This window comes from Phaethon lepturus, unplaced genomic scaffold (assembly GCF_000687285.1).
Source record: "Phaethon lepturus isolate BGI_N335 unplaced genomic scaffold, ASM68728v1 scaffold1247, whole genome shotgun sequence".
NCBI classification, from domain to species: Eukaryota; Metazoa; Chordata; class Aves; order Phaethontiformes; family Phaethontidae; genus Phaethon; species Phaethon lepturus.
Window position 1 is genome coordinate 24,941 of NW_010553792.1, and position 15,809 is coordinate 40,749.

Consider the following 15,809-nt stretch of genomic DNA (forward strand, 5'->3'; position numbering starts at 1 on the left):
ATAAAATAGAGAACTTTGATAAATAAATATGGATGCCTATTCTGAGCTCTAGTCTGCAACTCGACAAGAGGCTAAATGTCCATGTAGTCACATCAAGAGATAAGAAAATAATTCCAAAAGTATATTTTTGGCATTGAAAACAGGAAAAAAAAATTAGAAAAAATACTGACCATGACTTGTGAACTGTGATCTTGACCTGTGGTGCTGTATTGAAGGCTGTTACACCATGGTTGTTCTGTGGAGATATTCGGAATGTGTGTAGGAAATGACTCTGACTCGTCAGGACCTGTAGATCCTGGTAGACCCTCAAAACCATCTATGTTTCTAGCATTTTTGAAGTGTGAACCTTCTGGTGGGAGGGCTTGATGTGCTTCCTGGAAGACATCTTCGCTGATCTGTCTCTTGTAAGGGTGAAAGGGGTTTCTGCTGCTCTTGAGAAACCTGTCATAATTTCCTACAGTACTTTCCTCGTAACTGTACCGTCTGAATTTTTCAGTACTGAAAGACGCTTTAAATTTGTTCTTGCCACAATGAATTCCTTGGCTTGTAGGGTATCTCCCATGAATTTGATCCTGGGCTGGAGAAGCAGGGCTGGGGCTGTGAGAAGACTCTGAACTCTTCCTTTCTGTCCTGCTGTCTGACTCATATGTTTGGCAGTTATAATTGGGATTATCCTGCAATGAATTATTGGCATTTATTTAGGATTGGTATGAGAAAATATTTTTCATTATTTACAAAAAAGTACATTAAAAATACATTACTGATGAGAAGTATAAAATTACTAGTCCTAGCCACCTGCATGCAGAGAAGCCCTAAAAGATCTGAAGGGTTTTCTGGTTACTTGGTATCCAAAACTGTTCAAAAGTAAATTAATAGAAGCATTGAGAAGACTGAAGTAATCTTAATTTGTGCAACTAGCTTGCAAAAACAGGACGTCTTAGGTAACTATTGACTAGTTGGTCTGACAATTTCAGGGAAAAGATGATGTATGATCAAGTGATGAAAGATTAAATGACAGGAATATGATAAGTGCAAGTCTTGTCATATACGAGTTCAGTCAAATAAGCTTGATCTCATTCTCTGATGGTGTTACAAGCTGCAAGATATGTTGCTAGTTACATCACTTCCTTTCATTAACATAGCCACACTCATTCTGTGAGACAGGTAGGCTTTAGGCAGACATTTTAACCTTCTTCCTGTCTCATCTCCTCCCTTCCCTTTTGCACTTTAGCAAGAAGAAAATAACAGCTACTAAAGTGCTCTTTAATCTAGAAGAGAAAGGCGTAACAAGAACTGGTGTCTGGATCCTGAAGCTGAACACATTCAGCTTAGAAATTATGCATATTTTCCCTGACATCAAGGATGAATAACAACTTGGATGTCTTCTGAGAAGACATGCTTAAGTCAAGAGCAGGTTATTGTGTTCAGTGAAGGGGAAGATGTAATGTTCAGTGTTACACAAAAAGTCAGACCAGATTATCAAGTGGTCCCTTTCTTCCTTCCCTCTCCAAATCCAAGTTGGTCTTACAGTCCTTTAGGAGAACAGGTGAAGGAATATGTACCTTTGTGGAAGAACCAGTTTCCAAGAAGCCCCAAAGGGAAGTTAGCATAAAAGCCAGTGCTTTCTGCAGAGTGGAACACAGCACAGCTTTTTCATTCATTTGTACATGGGTCTGTGTGTCAAAGCTATTAATATTTTGTTCTGTCATGGATTCCTGCAGAAAGCAAATCTGACCTCATGACACTTTTGGCTTCTCACATAAACACAAACTTGCTCAGTTTGTAACTTCTTAATTCTTACTTCCTCGTTCTCCTTTATAGTCCTAATACATCTGTTTATTCTATCTTTTGTTAAATAAGAATTTAAAAAAACTTCTATATTTAGTTATATAGACCTGTATGAATGGCAGTGCTGTCAATTCCCCACCTGAAATTTTCATAAAAGTGTGACAATGATTATTTTGCTGCTGTTTGGTGAAAAACATTATTCTCAGTTGTACTTTTGTTATCAAAGGTAAGCATGATGAGTATACAGGCAACAGGAAAGAGATAATTTTATACCAAAAAAGTCCCAAGGAATTCTGAAGTGCTTGAAGATATCGTCTGCTGGCAGTGACTAGAAAGAAAGGTTCTGATGTCTCTCTGTTTGTCTGCTTTTTCACTTATTTATTTAGAAACAGGATGAGAATTGCTTTAAATGTAGCATTTTTTCTGGTTTCGTAGCTAGATTGATTGCCTGTTTTGTTTTTAAAGTAATAGAATTTTTAAGCAATCAAATAGGAAATTTAGCATGGATCTTAAGATTAGCTCAGAAGAATAACTCAGGTTTCTACTCTTCAAGAATAAAACTTTCAATATGTACTTTGTCACCAGTTAAGTATGCTGAGATTTAGAGCAACAATTGCCGAATATTGTGTCTTGTGCCTCTCAAGAAAGAGAACAGAACTGGGCCATCTTACTCACAGTTTGCTGAACTGGGGATACTGAATCCCCCTGTGTCTTCATGAGGTCTTGTTGGTCCCTTTCCAGAGTGTCCGAAGAAGAAAATTTAATATTAGATTGATCTTGGAGTAGTGAAACCATTACCAAATCCACGTCAAGTAGAAATCCTGTTATGACAAAATCAAATTACAATAAATGTTTTCTAAAATTTAAACTGTAAAAGAAACCATCTTGTTTACATGCAGATGACTAGACAGTGTTAGATATGCAGCTGGACAATAACCCATCCTGAAGAATTCCTAATACAGTTGAATTTTTTTAGCTCTTAAAGAAATGTTCTGTAGGTGCAATTACAGTGAAGATGTGCTACAGAGTTTATATGGATTTACCACACAATTTTTATAAAAATAAGTCATCATTTTGTTTTCAATAGGTTCATAAGTTAATGAGGATGTATTGCTTTGGGGTTATGCAAATTAAGCAATATTGCTTTATTGAGAGATTGTAATATAAATGCACCCCAATTGCTTTCAGTGGGACTATATAAAATAAAAGGCTTTTTGCTATCATTACTTAGACTGCTGGTTACTACAGGCATATTTTCACTTTTGCTTTTTTATTAATACCACTCTGGCCTTTTCATTCTGTTTTGCATGATTAAATGTATCAGAGATATGTAAATAACTTCATCATTCCATACCTATATTTTTAGTTGTATCTCCTCTCAAGTTCACAGTTTTTGATCTTTGGATATATGAGACATATCTGATGATGTTCTTTGGGTTGAGAGGAACAAATGTAATCTTCAGGTATTTTGTTTTCTACCATGTTTTTTCCCAGTCCTTGTTCACTGTAACCACACAGTAAAACTACAGAAGAAGAACTTGTATCCTCTTCTGATGTCGTGCACATAACACTGCACCAAGCGTGTACCTGTGTAAAGATGTCCTGTGTTCATAGTTTAGATTTCAGGTGTACAAGTCAGGGGGAAAAAAGCCACTTTACTTCAAGAGTTAATTTGCAAAGTCTGTGCCATGTGTTTAAATGGCTGTTAGGTAAATAACTAAGGGGTTTGTTAGGTTTGGTTAACAAAGATATATCACCTAAAAATGTGGAAAACCTTTTTTGCCTTTATAGTTCAAAGAGAAATCTATATTTATGATAAGCAAGACTGCACTGCCCGAGGGGATAAAGCACAATGGGGCTTGGAAATCAAGTATGACACCTATAGTAGTATATCAAGAAAAAATGATGTTAGATAAAGTTCAGAAATGTCTTAGGCACAGATTCTTCTTCCAGTAGCTTAAGTGGAGGCTGGCAAGGAGAAACGCTTCTAACTGATGCTCATCTTGAAAGAAGCAGGTGGGAACACTGACAACTAGGAAATATATGTGTGTGTAAGTGTTCCACTGTCTGCCCTCTTAGTGCTGGTTTCCCACCTATCTACAGGTTATACAAAACTGTGCCTGACTTCTCTTTTATACTGTAATTTTTCAACCCAGCTGCCTAGTTTGTGGTCTTGAGCATTAGAATTTTATTAAAAGCTTTTGTACAGTTACAATTCCTGCCTAATGAGACTTTTGCATTGCAAGACACATTTGACAAATGGTCATAAATAAAGAAAAAGGAGGAGCTTGATTTCAAGAAAATCAGATTAATGAAAATAATAGGTAAGTCAAAAAGGTCTGATTGCAGAGTTTAATAATGCCTGAAGCTTTTCTGTTCTGATTATGTTTACCATTAGGATCTGTGACGGAACCAGATTAAAAAAAGCATTATCTGAAGGGTTAATTCAACAGATCAGAAAAGTCTGACTCTGCTTACTGAAGGCAATCAGATGTCCTTTCTGAAAACAAAGTGAATTATCATGGTTATTTGGACAGTCAATTCAAAAGATCCAAGAAAACAAAATTATTATTGTCCCTCCCCTTCAAGACTTTTACCAGGTTCTGTTTATGAATTTCATTTTGCTGTCTCATGGAGGCTGGTAGGAAAGGAGGAGTCTTACTGCCATTTTAATACTATAAAAATTCAGCCCTGCATAATGAAAGTGTTTTACTGAATATTAAATAAGAAGCAACCTCGTACTAAAACAATGTTGAGCTGATAATCTGCATTCAGTGGTGGTTATTTAATGCCTTTGTCGAGAATCCACTTCAGAGGGATCTCCCATATGGGGCAAAATCCCAAGTCTACAATCACAATGCTGTTTTCCGTTTTCATTTAAGATCAGCACCATTCTTCAGCAGCTCAGTACTAACTGCCTCTCCAAGTTATCCTTATCTAGAAATGGCATGCTGTGGATATATCTTGCTGTGAGAGAAAAACCTCTGGCCGTGTACTTCTGACTTTCTCATTTTTAATTGGAGTCCAAATGTCTCGTTCCAAAAGCCATTTGCAACTTTACTTTTCACTGATATGTATCACAGCAGATGATGAATACAGATAAGTGGAAACTGTCAAATTAACATAAAAAATCTTAACATGAAAAATCTTTGCTGTTACTGTTCCTTAAATGTCATTTTTTTGTTTTTAAAATGTCTCTTAGAGACACTATCTTTATTTTGTAGAAAGAATATATAACAAAAAAACCCCAACAAACCACTTTGCATTGTTAATATAGATTTTAGCAAAGCGAAATCAGACCACTTGCTGACAAATCCTCTTTAAGAGAGAAGAAATTACAGTCAATGGAGGTTGTCAATAATCAGGATTACAATAAATCATTTACAATAAACGGTTCCTGGGAGACAGAGAGCTTAAGGAAATTGTGGGTTGCCTAGATGTAGGACGTGTTAAAGAAAACAATGATGCTTTGATTTGGAAAAAGGTATCTGATTATCCCAGATGCATTTCTCCCCAGCCCATGTCATTTTTACTTTTGTAAATGTTGCGTGACAATCCTAGGCTCCTATGATAAGATAACTATCTTTTAAAAAAGAAAATAGTGAGAAACTGTAACCTCAGCTGAGCATTTGAATAAGCAAGGTAGCAGCAGCTGATCTATTAGCTCTGCATGACTGGAGTCCTGTGGCAGCAATCCATAGTTTAAACAATTCTTGGTTTTGTGTCTTTTCTGGATATTGGAGGGCATTTTGCCGGTGATACACTTCAGAGCGCGGCACTGGGCCGTCTAAGCAATCCGAACTGCTCTAAATGCTGTGTGTTACTGTAAATGCCCTCTCCATCCCTTGGGGCTGAGATCAGTTTTCATGAGAGGAAGGTGTGTTTGGATGTTCCCCAATTCGTAATTCATTCTGCATGCATGCCTTAGGCAGCTCACTGATCCTTGCTTGACACTGGCTTGTGTGATCTACTCTCCCCTCTACCCCCTCCCCAAAACACTAAATCATCTTTTTCCTCTCCAAATCACACTGAAGTTTTCCAATGCTAGAAAGAAGTAACTGTTTGGGATTTTTTTCCTAAGTCTTTTATGAGAAAGGAATCAGAGAAGACATCAGGTTTTAGAATTCCACTTTTCAGTATATAGTTAACAATCTGCCCCCCAATAATGTTAAGTTCCAAACATTGTAGAAGCAACCAAAGTTTTGTGGCTAACAAGTGCCATGTATACAGGAATACTTCTACGTGTAATTATTTACATAGGAAACTTTCAGAAGAAAAGGGATTTATTAATGCGCGTCAGAAATTTTTGTGGCTTACAATGAATGCAAGACCTTCTTTCTAAGCTTATCCTGGCAGATTGACACTGAAGGTTGTGCTGGATCATAGTTGGTGATAGCTATGATTGCTTTGCTGATCTCTAACATTCTTGTCACTAAGGCTTCCCCTATTTTTAGAAGACGTTTTCAGGAGCAGGATTTCAATCTGCACAGCACAGCACCAAACTCTGGTTTAGCCACATCAATTTCTTACTGCTTTCTTGCTTCTCTTTATAGTATGTATCGGACCTTGATTATAGGATACTTGAATAGCTTTTGCAGAGCTTCTAAGGATTGTATTTTCTTCTCTTCTGAATTTAGATCTGTTTGTGATTTTTTGTTTAATTTAACTATTTTAGCTGTCTTATTCAAGGGTTCTGAGCTCAATTCTCTCATGGTTAGCTAGTGGTTACTGCCCACATTTAGCTATCTCTGGAAATAGCTTTTGCATATTTAGTGGGAGCACATGGAAAATAAGCTTAATTCATCAGGGCCAGAGCAGTGATGATCTTTAGTATGGGTGAAGAAAGTTTGCAACATGAGACCCTTTCTGCATCATGTTACGTGGGATGTGTTTGCTACCCTCTTAATAGTAGCTGTCGAGGAGGAAAGAGAGTTTGGCTACAGCTGCATTACAGCTTGCCTGATGTTACATCTCTCCATGTGAATCAATTCCTATGGTGTAGTTATTCTGAGAGTGATACAAATAACCTGAATGTTACCACACTGAATGAATTTACAGGTAGGTAGTTGGTTTTCAGAACTCAAAAGAAGTGTAGATTCTACTCAAGTAGAATATTTCCGTGTGTGTTTGGGTTTGAGACTTGTTATGTGAACTGACACTTGACTAGAATGATGATGAACTTAATTTGATAAATCTAAATAGGACAAGTTGTCTTGTGGGGAACTTCAGGATTTAGGATTAACTCTTAATGTATTTTATTATTTTCCTTAGAGATTTGAGAGAACATAAATTGATTGATGACATCCACATGTAGTAGTAAGTTAAGATTGTGTGTTAAGACAAATATTACTGAAGGGAATTGGGTGCTAGAAACATGGTGGCATTATGAAATAGCAAAAGTTGTAATGACAAATGGAAAAATAATGAAGAAGAAAAAACCTGGATCTAGCAATTCTCTGAGAAATTTGAGAGTCATAGACAGCGTAGTGGTCTGCAGTATCATAGGCCATTAAGAAGTCTACCAAAATTTTGGGTTACATACATCAAGGTACTGAATTCACATAAGAGAAGGATGCCATTTCTTATGAGATCATTCCTGAATTATCAGGGTTTATTTCTTTTCATTAAGGACTACCTGTAGGCAAGGCTGAATACCAAGTGATTACTGTGTACTGCATAGAGACTTGGGGTAATTGCCACCATGTCCAGATGTGCTCTCAAGCAGGAGTGGTTAGGAGCTCTAAAACATCCAGGTGCTTCCTGGTAGATGGAGAGAAAAGTGGAGTGTTTGCAGCAGGTTTTTAATCTGCTATAGGAACACATTTATAAAATACTGCAACTATCTGTATAAACAAACTTTTTTTTTTTTTTAAAAAGGCATTTGTCCTAAATCTATTGTATGGAAAAAAAGATTTTAAGAAGCAGATCCAGGACGTGTCTTTACATGGCTGAGCGTAGTACAATATACATGCAGTGTTACTATCATTGTGGTCTTTAGTCCAGGTTCCTATCCTTACATCGACATTTTAGCTTTTCTTTTCTGTTTATATTTTATCCTGCATCTGTTACTTCTAACACCAGCTGTGAGGAAGGAGGGGCATGGCTGTTCCAGCAGAGGACTTTGTGATTTGTTATGTTTTTTTTATATTTTCCTCTTTCCCGGGCTGAAACTTGCTTAGTCATGTCTCATTCTGAAGCCATTCCAGACCTTTGGTTATACCTGCAGCTCTTCCTTGAACTTCCTTAGTTCTGCTAATGCCTTTCTGGCATGGGAGGGCCAAAACTACATGTGGTGTTCAAGATGTAGGCATGCCATGATGTTTACCCAGCAGATATTCTCCAAGTTCAGAGCAATTCACTCAAAATAAGAGAAAAGCAGATCATAGGGTTTCTCCTCAGCTGCATTGCATATCCTATTAAATTTGGGTATGTATTTAATCTCTAATGCTAAAGGATTCATTTATGCAGAAATAGAAAACATGGCAGAAATTCATGCAGTATGGCTGAGATAACAACATTGTAAAGAACTTCTGTATTTCTTGTAGACTGGGCAGACCCATAATTCGAGAAGCCCTTGATAGAGAAAACTCCCTCACAGGTATTCAACCAGTATAATTAGCTCAGCAGAAAGGGAACTCAGCATTGAACAGAAACCAAGCATGGAAAAATTTAGCTAAGAAGGTGAATGAGCTTGACATTTGGACTTGGTTTTCCCCGCACCTTTTTCCTCATCATAATAAACACTAATACGTCTTACCACCTACACCAGTTAACCTAACAAAAAAGATGTTAGCTTTCCCTAAATTTTCAAAACCTTATCCTTTGCATACTCTGTCCTGTTTTCTGGATGAATGATTGTGCTGTTTCCTGAATGAGGAGTATGAAATTTCATTGCTTTATACTAGACATCTAAGCATGAAGTTAGACACAGTTCCAAGAGTTGAAGTAGTTAATATGATACTGAAACTGTGTGATTCTTTCATGAATAACCAACTTGGTTGGCAGGTCAAACCAGCACAAGAGATAACGGCATAGCGTATTCACAGGCTGATCATAGCAAGTATGTAACTGAATTTTTTGCACTGAATTCAGAGCAAAGTTTTACTCTGCAGCAGGTCTGGGGAGTGACAATGTATAGATGCAACAAGTGTAGTAGAGCTATAGTACAATCATGTGACATAAAAAAGTCATAGGAAGAAGCAAAGATAAAGCAGCTATAGCATTAAATTGAATGGTAGATAAAGAGGTACCTTATTTGTCTCAAAAAGGCATGAACTGCAGATTGCTGAAAGCTAGGAGAATGTGCTAGGGAATTAGCACTTTGCTCTTCTCCCTTACAGTCCCTGCATCTGTGCTTCACTCTTACCTTTTTTATAGCCCTGTTTCGCATAATCTTTTGTTGCCTTCAGTGTCCCTTTCTCCTATCATTATGTAGGTTGTCTCCTTCTAAGTATTCCTTTATCCATCCTCTTTTCTTTCCTTTCCCTGCAATGAAAATCCATGTCACTTTACTTTCTCTTGTCATGTTATTAGTTCTTTTGATATATTCCAATATATCCCTTTCTCTTCTACTCTGGCTGTTCTCGTTCTTGGTTTCCAAAGTGGTTGACAGGCTATCCACAACATGTACTATAAGATCTCTTTTTTTAGAGTTCACCATTAAATTTTAATTGAAAGGCAAATGTCAGTTGGTTTTAAAGGCAATGCTAAGAGATGAGATTGGTTCATGTTTCAAAAAATGTGAGAACCACTGAATGATATAATAACTAACATGGGTTGGGAATTGTCAGCTACTCTGTACCCAATGTATAACATGTTGTGGCCCTGTTCCTTGCTTCTTATGTGCTAGTGCAATAAACGTGATTAATAATAAGCTGTTCCCACGAATTACCTATTAATAGCTTAAGGGCTGTATGCAATGGGGTGTACCCTATTAATCCTCTTTGGGGAACATCATGTAGGGGAATCGTGGGGGACACATGGCATAGATCCTTCAGTAGTCTCATAATTTGTTTTACGTTCCTTTTCTCTCTCAGTGAGTCATGCTCATCTCCCTGTGACTTGAGAGTTCATCTTGGGATCTCATGCCATCTTTCTGTCTTTATGAGAAGGTGTGTATGATGATCCACCCTAATGGTTTCTGTTGCTGGCTGTGGCAGCATGTTTTATGATGGGTGTGGTACATTCCCATTTTCTCTGTTGTGCATGTACAGTATTCACCTTGCAGCCCCACCCGTGGCCACTCCCACCCTCCCACTGGGAATCGCCCACAGTAAGCTCTGTAATTACCTTTATTTGATCTGAGGAATGGATTTGGGAATCTTATTTGCACAGTCGTAAGCTGAGTATGTTAAAACAGAAAACAAAAACCTTTGAATGACTGATTCACTGAGCAGTGATGTGTTAAGTAGAGAAGCAGCAGAGACACAGATAACCAAGTTCAGGGACTATTTAACTGAAGTGTCTTTGGAGTTTTTGCTTTGGAAATGTCTGACAACAATACATGTATACAAAAGGGAATTTCACCTGTTATCACCTGTATTGAGTTGTTAATGTTAGCAGGCAAAGCTGCTGGAAGTTACAGTTTTCATTGGAACAGTTTCTGTTAGTTTTACATTGAATTAAACTGAATCAGTGCAAACTACAGTTTGTACTTGTTTTATATGTTTAGTCTGGGTTATGCAGTCTAGGTTACACTGACCTCTAAGACACTTAGTGGAGAAAAGAAATTGTATGCAGTCAGAAGTAATGCAGCGCTAGTTCAAGCCTTTAGTTTTTGGGGAAACCTTTGAATAGAAAAAACAAAAAAAACCCCCAAGACTCAACCTCCTACTTTGACTTCTTAAGATCAAAGGTCTTTCAGCATGCACCTAGCAACTAGTAACTAATTCAACTAGCTCGTAGAAGCACAGCTGATTTGGAGTGATGTATTCTGCTGACACCTATTCCTAGGTATGCATGAAAAATGTTGCATATAAAGTAGTAAAGATGGAGGAACAAGTAATGGAGAATGGCATTTAATTCTTGGGAGGGAACCCACCCTCCAGTCCTAGTAATAGCCTTTCTGTCCACAAAACTTAAGTTTTATTTTTATATGTGCAGCAGTCAATACAGGGTAGCATGTTAAAGTATTTCAAACAGGTATACTGCGGGAATTGGGGTGATAATTTGTTTAGGTTACCAGAAAGAGTTTTTTACAAGATGCTTCATTGCAAGGTTTTAAGGAAACTAAATATACACTGAGATCCTGGATATCCACAGAAAAGGTCTTTGCATGCATAAGTATTTGGTTAAAAGATAGAAAATGAAAGGTAAAGGTGAGTGATCAGTTTTCACAAGGAAGGAGGTCACCAGTGCTGAGGATGATCTTTAGGGGTCTGCTGAGGCTTTGTGTTGCTTAATGCATTCACAAACAACCTGGAAAAAGAGATGAAAAGCACCATGACAAAATTTGCAGGTGATACTGTTATTCTGAATAGTTATGATGAAGATTAGTGGGAGGAACAGCAAAAAGACATTATGAAATTCAGTGACGGGGCATTTAACCTTATAAGTAAACTGAAAGAGAAGCACAAAAACATTGTTTACCAAAATGCAATCCTAACTTCCTTTTTTAAAACAAAACAAAAAGGGCATTTAGCTGATCATTAAAACTCAGGAAAGAGCAATGATGGATGGTTCCATGAAGATGTCAGCTCAATGATAATAGCAATCACAAAAGCAAAGTCAAATGTTAAGAATTGTGAGGGAAAACCAGAACAGACAGCTAAACATTTTTTCCACAACTTAAAACCATGACGCATTGTCATGTTGAACAGCATGCTGGTTTGGTTCTCCCTATCTCAAAAGGGAGACAGTTGTATGGGATAGGTTGGGGAAAGGGCCACAAATCTGATCAGAAGTCTGTACCAGCTTCCATATGAGGAATGAGTAAGTGGGCTTTGGCCTGGAAAAAAAGATGATTGGTGATGGTGAAAGAATGAAAGAGATGTATTAAATCACAAGTGTCATGGAGCGGGTCAACAGGCACTGAAGGCAGTCTTTTTCTAATTCAACAGCTGCAGCGCATCAGATGAGCCTAGTAGGAAGGAGATTCAAAACTAGTAAAATGAAGGGGTTCTTTACACAGTGTGTAGCTGAGCTGTGCAAGCCCCTACCACAGAGTGCTGTAGATGTAAAAACTTGTATGCATTCAAGTGCTGGCTGGACAAGTTCATGGAAAGGAAAATCCATTGTGGCTTATTAAACAGATGGACACCAGCTCTGACTTAAGAGGTCTGTGACTTGCAAACTATGTTTGCTGTTTCTATGCTTTTCTACAGGCATTTAGTCTTGTCCATTGCTGGAAACAGGATATTGGGCTAGATGGGCCTTTGGTTTCACCCAGGATGGATGTTTTTTCAGTATCATGCGCACTGCATTGCACACTATTTTAAACACATAAAACCAGAGAATGTTTCACGTTTCAATGCCATGAATTCTCTGTAGTGTAAAAGGTAACATATTTCCAGAGACATATAGCTACGTACCTGCAGAAACAAACACTCTAGTTAGGGAAAAAGGAGAGAGAAAAAATTTTAGGGTGAAGAGATAAAAAGGCAAATGCCTGATTATCCCCACACTCTTCTCTCCTTGCCCCCAAAACTACAAAGTCATTCACACCACAGCATCGAGTTGAGAACTGAGTTTTGTAATTTAAAGCATTGTCTTTGGAATACCAGGAGGAGCAAGAGACAACCAGACAGACTGAAGAATAAAAGAGGGACAGTTTGGAGATTAAAGAACCCTATGGGAAAATATGGCCTGACATTGTTTTGCAAAATGAGTAACATACAAATACGCTAATCCTTTAGGAAGGAATAACTGCTGAGAACAAGATGAGATACAAGTGACTTGAAATTAGGAAGACTAAAAGAAGGGGGGAGGGGGAAAGAAAAGAAAATCTAATATGGTGTACAAAACAAGAAGTCGTGCATGAAGGCATTAAACTTCGTGGGGAGGATTATGTTCATTCTTTGTAAGCCTTGGAAAACATAATATCTGCTGTTAATATAACTACAAAGGAAGTTCCTAGGGGAGAAAAAAGAGATCTGAAAATGAGGGAAGTTATGAGAGAATAGGCATAGCTAAAACCATCCCTATTTACAGTTATGAGATATAAGACCAGCACAAGAGTCTCTAAAAACTGTAAATATGGCCATATCTGACAGACTAAATTGCACCAAAGTTCATTCACCTGATTAACCTTCTCTCCACTTCACTGCAAAGTGACCAGTGGTGGTTCTTCCCCTTCACCCACTTTCTGAAGTACTCATTCCTCTGCTACACCCACCTGTTTTCCCAATCCTAATTTATTCCTAGAGTCTATTCCTGTTTCATAAACACTGCATCCTTACTGTTAAAAGCAAAAGTATCAAGAATAACTATTTGATTTATTTGAAGTATTTTATATTGAAGTTATATATATTTTTATTTAATTCTTCATCTTAAACTATTTTGACTCTTTCGGGAAAATTCTTCAAGCTTTGTGAAAACTGTTTCTTCTAAAAGAAGAGCAAAACAAAGCTAAGTTTCTTTCCCCAGTTCTCTTAATTCCTGGTTGTTCAAAAGCACATTGTTCAAGACAGCATGACTTAAATGCTTGATGCAAACTTTTTGCAAAAGAACGTGATTTGTTCATCTAGGATGAACTTTTCATCCGGGTCCATCTGCCTCGTGAAACATGAGGTGCTTTTATATTAATTTTTTTTATTCGGTCATTAGCTGACTGAACAGGAGAGCAGTACTAGGTAATTAATGGTCTCTGTGTTCAGCAAAAACCACTGAAAATAAAAGGCACATGTTTGTGACATGCATACCCCTCTTCAGGGGCTTAAGTGCACCTCTTCTGGACTTAAATCTCAAAAATTTCCATCAATAGAGTATCTAAGAAATGGCGACCATGATAGTAGTCTTTTCCACGCTTAAATATTTTGACCTTTTTATGAATATCTAAAACAATAGAGGATCTCTTTCAAGAGCTATATTTGTATTCAAAATAGCATATTTACTTTCCACTGTTTCTTAACAAATTCCAAATTCTATCTGTTTGTGTGTCTGTCCATCTACTGAGGTGATCCCTTCAGGGTACGCATATCTACTGTACTGATACCTGAGACAACAAATACACTTTTAATTCTTTCTGTCCCAAATCATGGTTCATATCTTATGGCAAAGTATATTAAAAAAAATTAAAACTAGATTAAATAAAGCACAAAAACTAGAAAATGTGAAGTTCACAGCTTTTTTAGGAGAAATTCAGTTCTGTTACACAATAAGTAGCCTTCCCCACCTCTCACTTGTAGGAAGACCCCTGTGACTTTAGAAAATAGAGATTTCCTTTGCCACAAAACATGAGGTAACAACACCCATGAAATAAAGGAAAGGAATTTCACAGAAACAGCAAACAACCAAAAACTGTATGTGCAGAAACAGTTTTGCAATAAACAGTCTCTGTTTCATTGAGGAAGCATCATTTAAGCAAGTGTATTGAATTATACCTACGTACTTGATGCTGTTACAGAATTCTTAATAGAGATGAAAATTAGATACAAGAAAAAGGGTAAAATTAAACAGGAATCCTTTAAGTCCTGTATTTTTCCCTTGTACTTATGTTGCATTTGATGCACATATATCGTCATGCAGCTTATGAAGCACAAGAGATTCTTCCTGGGGAACTCATGCTCCCTCTAACAGGGATTTTGTCAATTCGCCCCTTAGTGTGAAACATTTACTCCTTTATTGAATTGGAATCTTACATTTTTGGGAGTAGCTAAATATAAAGAGGTTGAAACTATGCTCATTTCTTCTCCTAAAATATTAAATTTCAATGATACATAAAACATAATTAACTGATCTAAGGGGATTACCACATTAAAGAAAGAGATGTAAAACTAAACATGTTACAAAAAACATTCTGTTTTCTTATACATAAAAAATAATGCAAATTAAACTTTTTATAGGTGTTTGTTTCCAATGCTTAAAGCGCAGCTGATAAAGAATATTCATTAAGGGACTAGAAGCACAGTTTTATATTATTACTAACTCTGTCCTCAGAATAGTAATTTCAGGAGAGAAAGAGAATTTATGTGTTAAAGTATATTTATATTTTATAAACCTCCCACAAATCTATATCAACATTGATATCAGCAGCAGCTCAACATTTTCCTTCTTCTTAAAGACCTCTATGTGTAATACAGTTTTTCACTCGTTCTAGTGTTTTAGTTTTTTCAGATTGGCTAAACAAGTATAGGACTAAATATTTAAAATACTATGCTATTTTGGGGGACTGCAGAACAGAAGATAGTGTTGCAGATTCAGCGGAATGAAAAAAACATCAGGAAGGGAAAATAGAGTCCTGAACAAAGAGCATGCTGTTTGGAGACTTCTTAGATATTTATTCATGAAGTAATGTCTTGAAATTAAATAACATATGTATTATTTTAGACTTTCTCATTTGCATTCACATATTTATGCCCTCTGATTCAATATTTTTTCCAGTTGAACCCAGAATTTTATATTATAGTAGCTAATAGTTATGAAGTGTGGAACGTGTTTTATAGTTGAGGAGAAGATTTATGTTTGGGATTAGTTTTATCTAATGAATTTCTATATGAGAAGCTTTTGTCAGCCTTAGTTATTCTTTGCTGGTGAAGAGGCCAGTCAGCTACTGGAAGCAACCTCATACTTTGCTTTCTCTGTCAACTTGTTTTGTGGTGACAGTAGCTTCCTATGGCAGATCTTATGCTACGGTCAAAGACCATTTTTCTCTGTGGTTGGCAGTCTGCAGAGCAGAGCTATAAGGTGCCTGGTTTTCAAAGCTATTGTTTCCAATTCATAACAAGATCTATATAGCAGAAGTACCCTTGGAAAGATTCAGCGTCACAGGAAAGCTGAGGCTGGAAGGGACCTCAGATTATCTAGTCCAACTCCCCGTGTTCATGCCAGGTCAGCTAGATTAAAGTGGAGAGAAGAGTATCAGC

The 15,809-nt window shown here is 37.1% G+C and overlaps 2 protein-coding genes across 2 annotated transcripts in view; both read right to left on the bottom strand.

Annotated features, from left to right (window-relative positions):
* The window catches only part of FOXN1 (forkhead box N1), a 20,863-nt gene extending 19,154 nt beyond the window's left edge, over positions 1-1,709 (bottom strand). The window contains exons 1-2 of the mRNA XM_010291620.1: positions 1,563-1,709; positions 171-674 (exon numbers count right to left, since the gene is read on the bottom strand). Coding sequence (XP_010289922.1) covers positions 171-674; positions 1,563-1,709 — 651 coding nt within the window. The remainder of the gene's footprint in view (positions 1-170; positions 675-1,562) is intronic.
* A 718-nt stretch (positions 1,710-2,427) lies between these two features.
* The window catches only part of SLC13A2 (solute carrier family 13 (sodium-dependent dicarboxylate transporter), member 2), a gene marked incomplete at its 5' end in the record, with an annotated part of 41,802 nt that continues 28,420 nt past the window's right edge, over positions 2,428-15,809 (bottom strand). The window contains one exon of the mRNA XM_010291621.1: positions 2,428-2,609. Within this exon, the coding sequence (XP_010289923.1) occupies positions 2,428-2,609 (182 nt within the window). The remainder of the gene's footprint in view (positions 2,610-15,809) is intronic.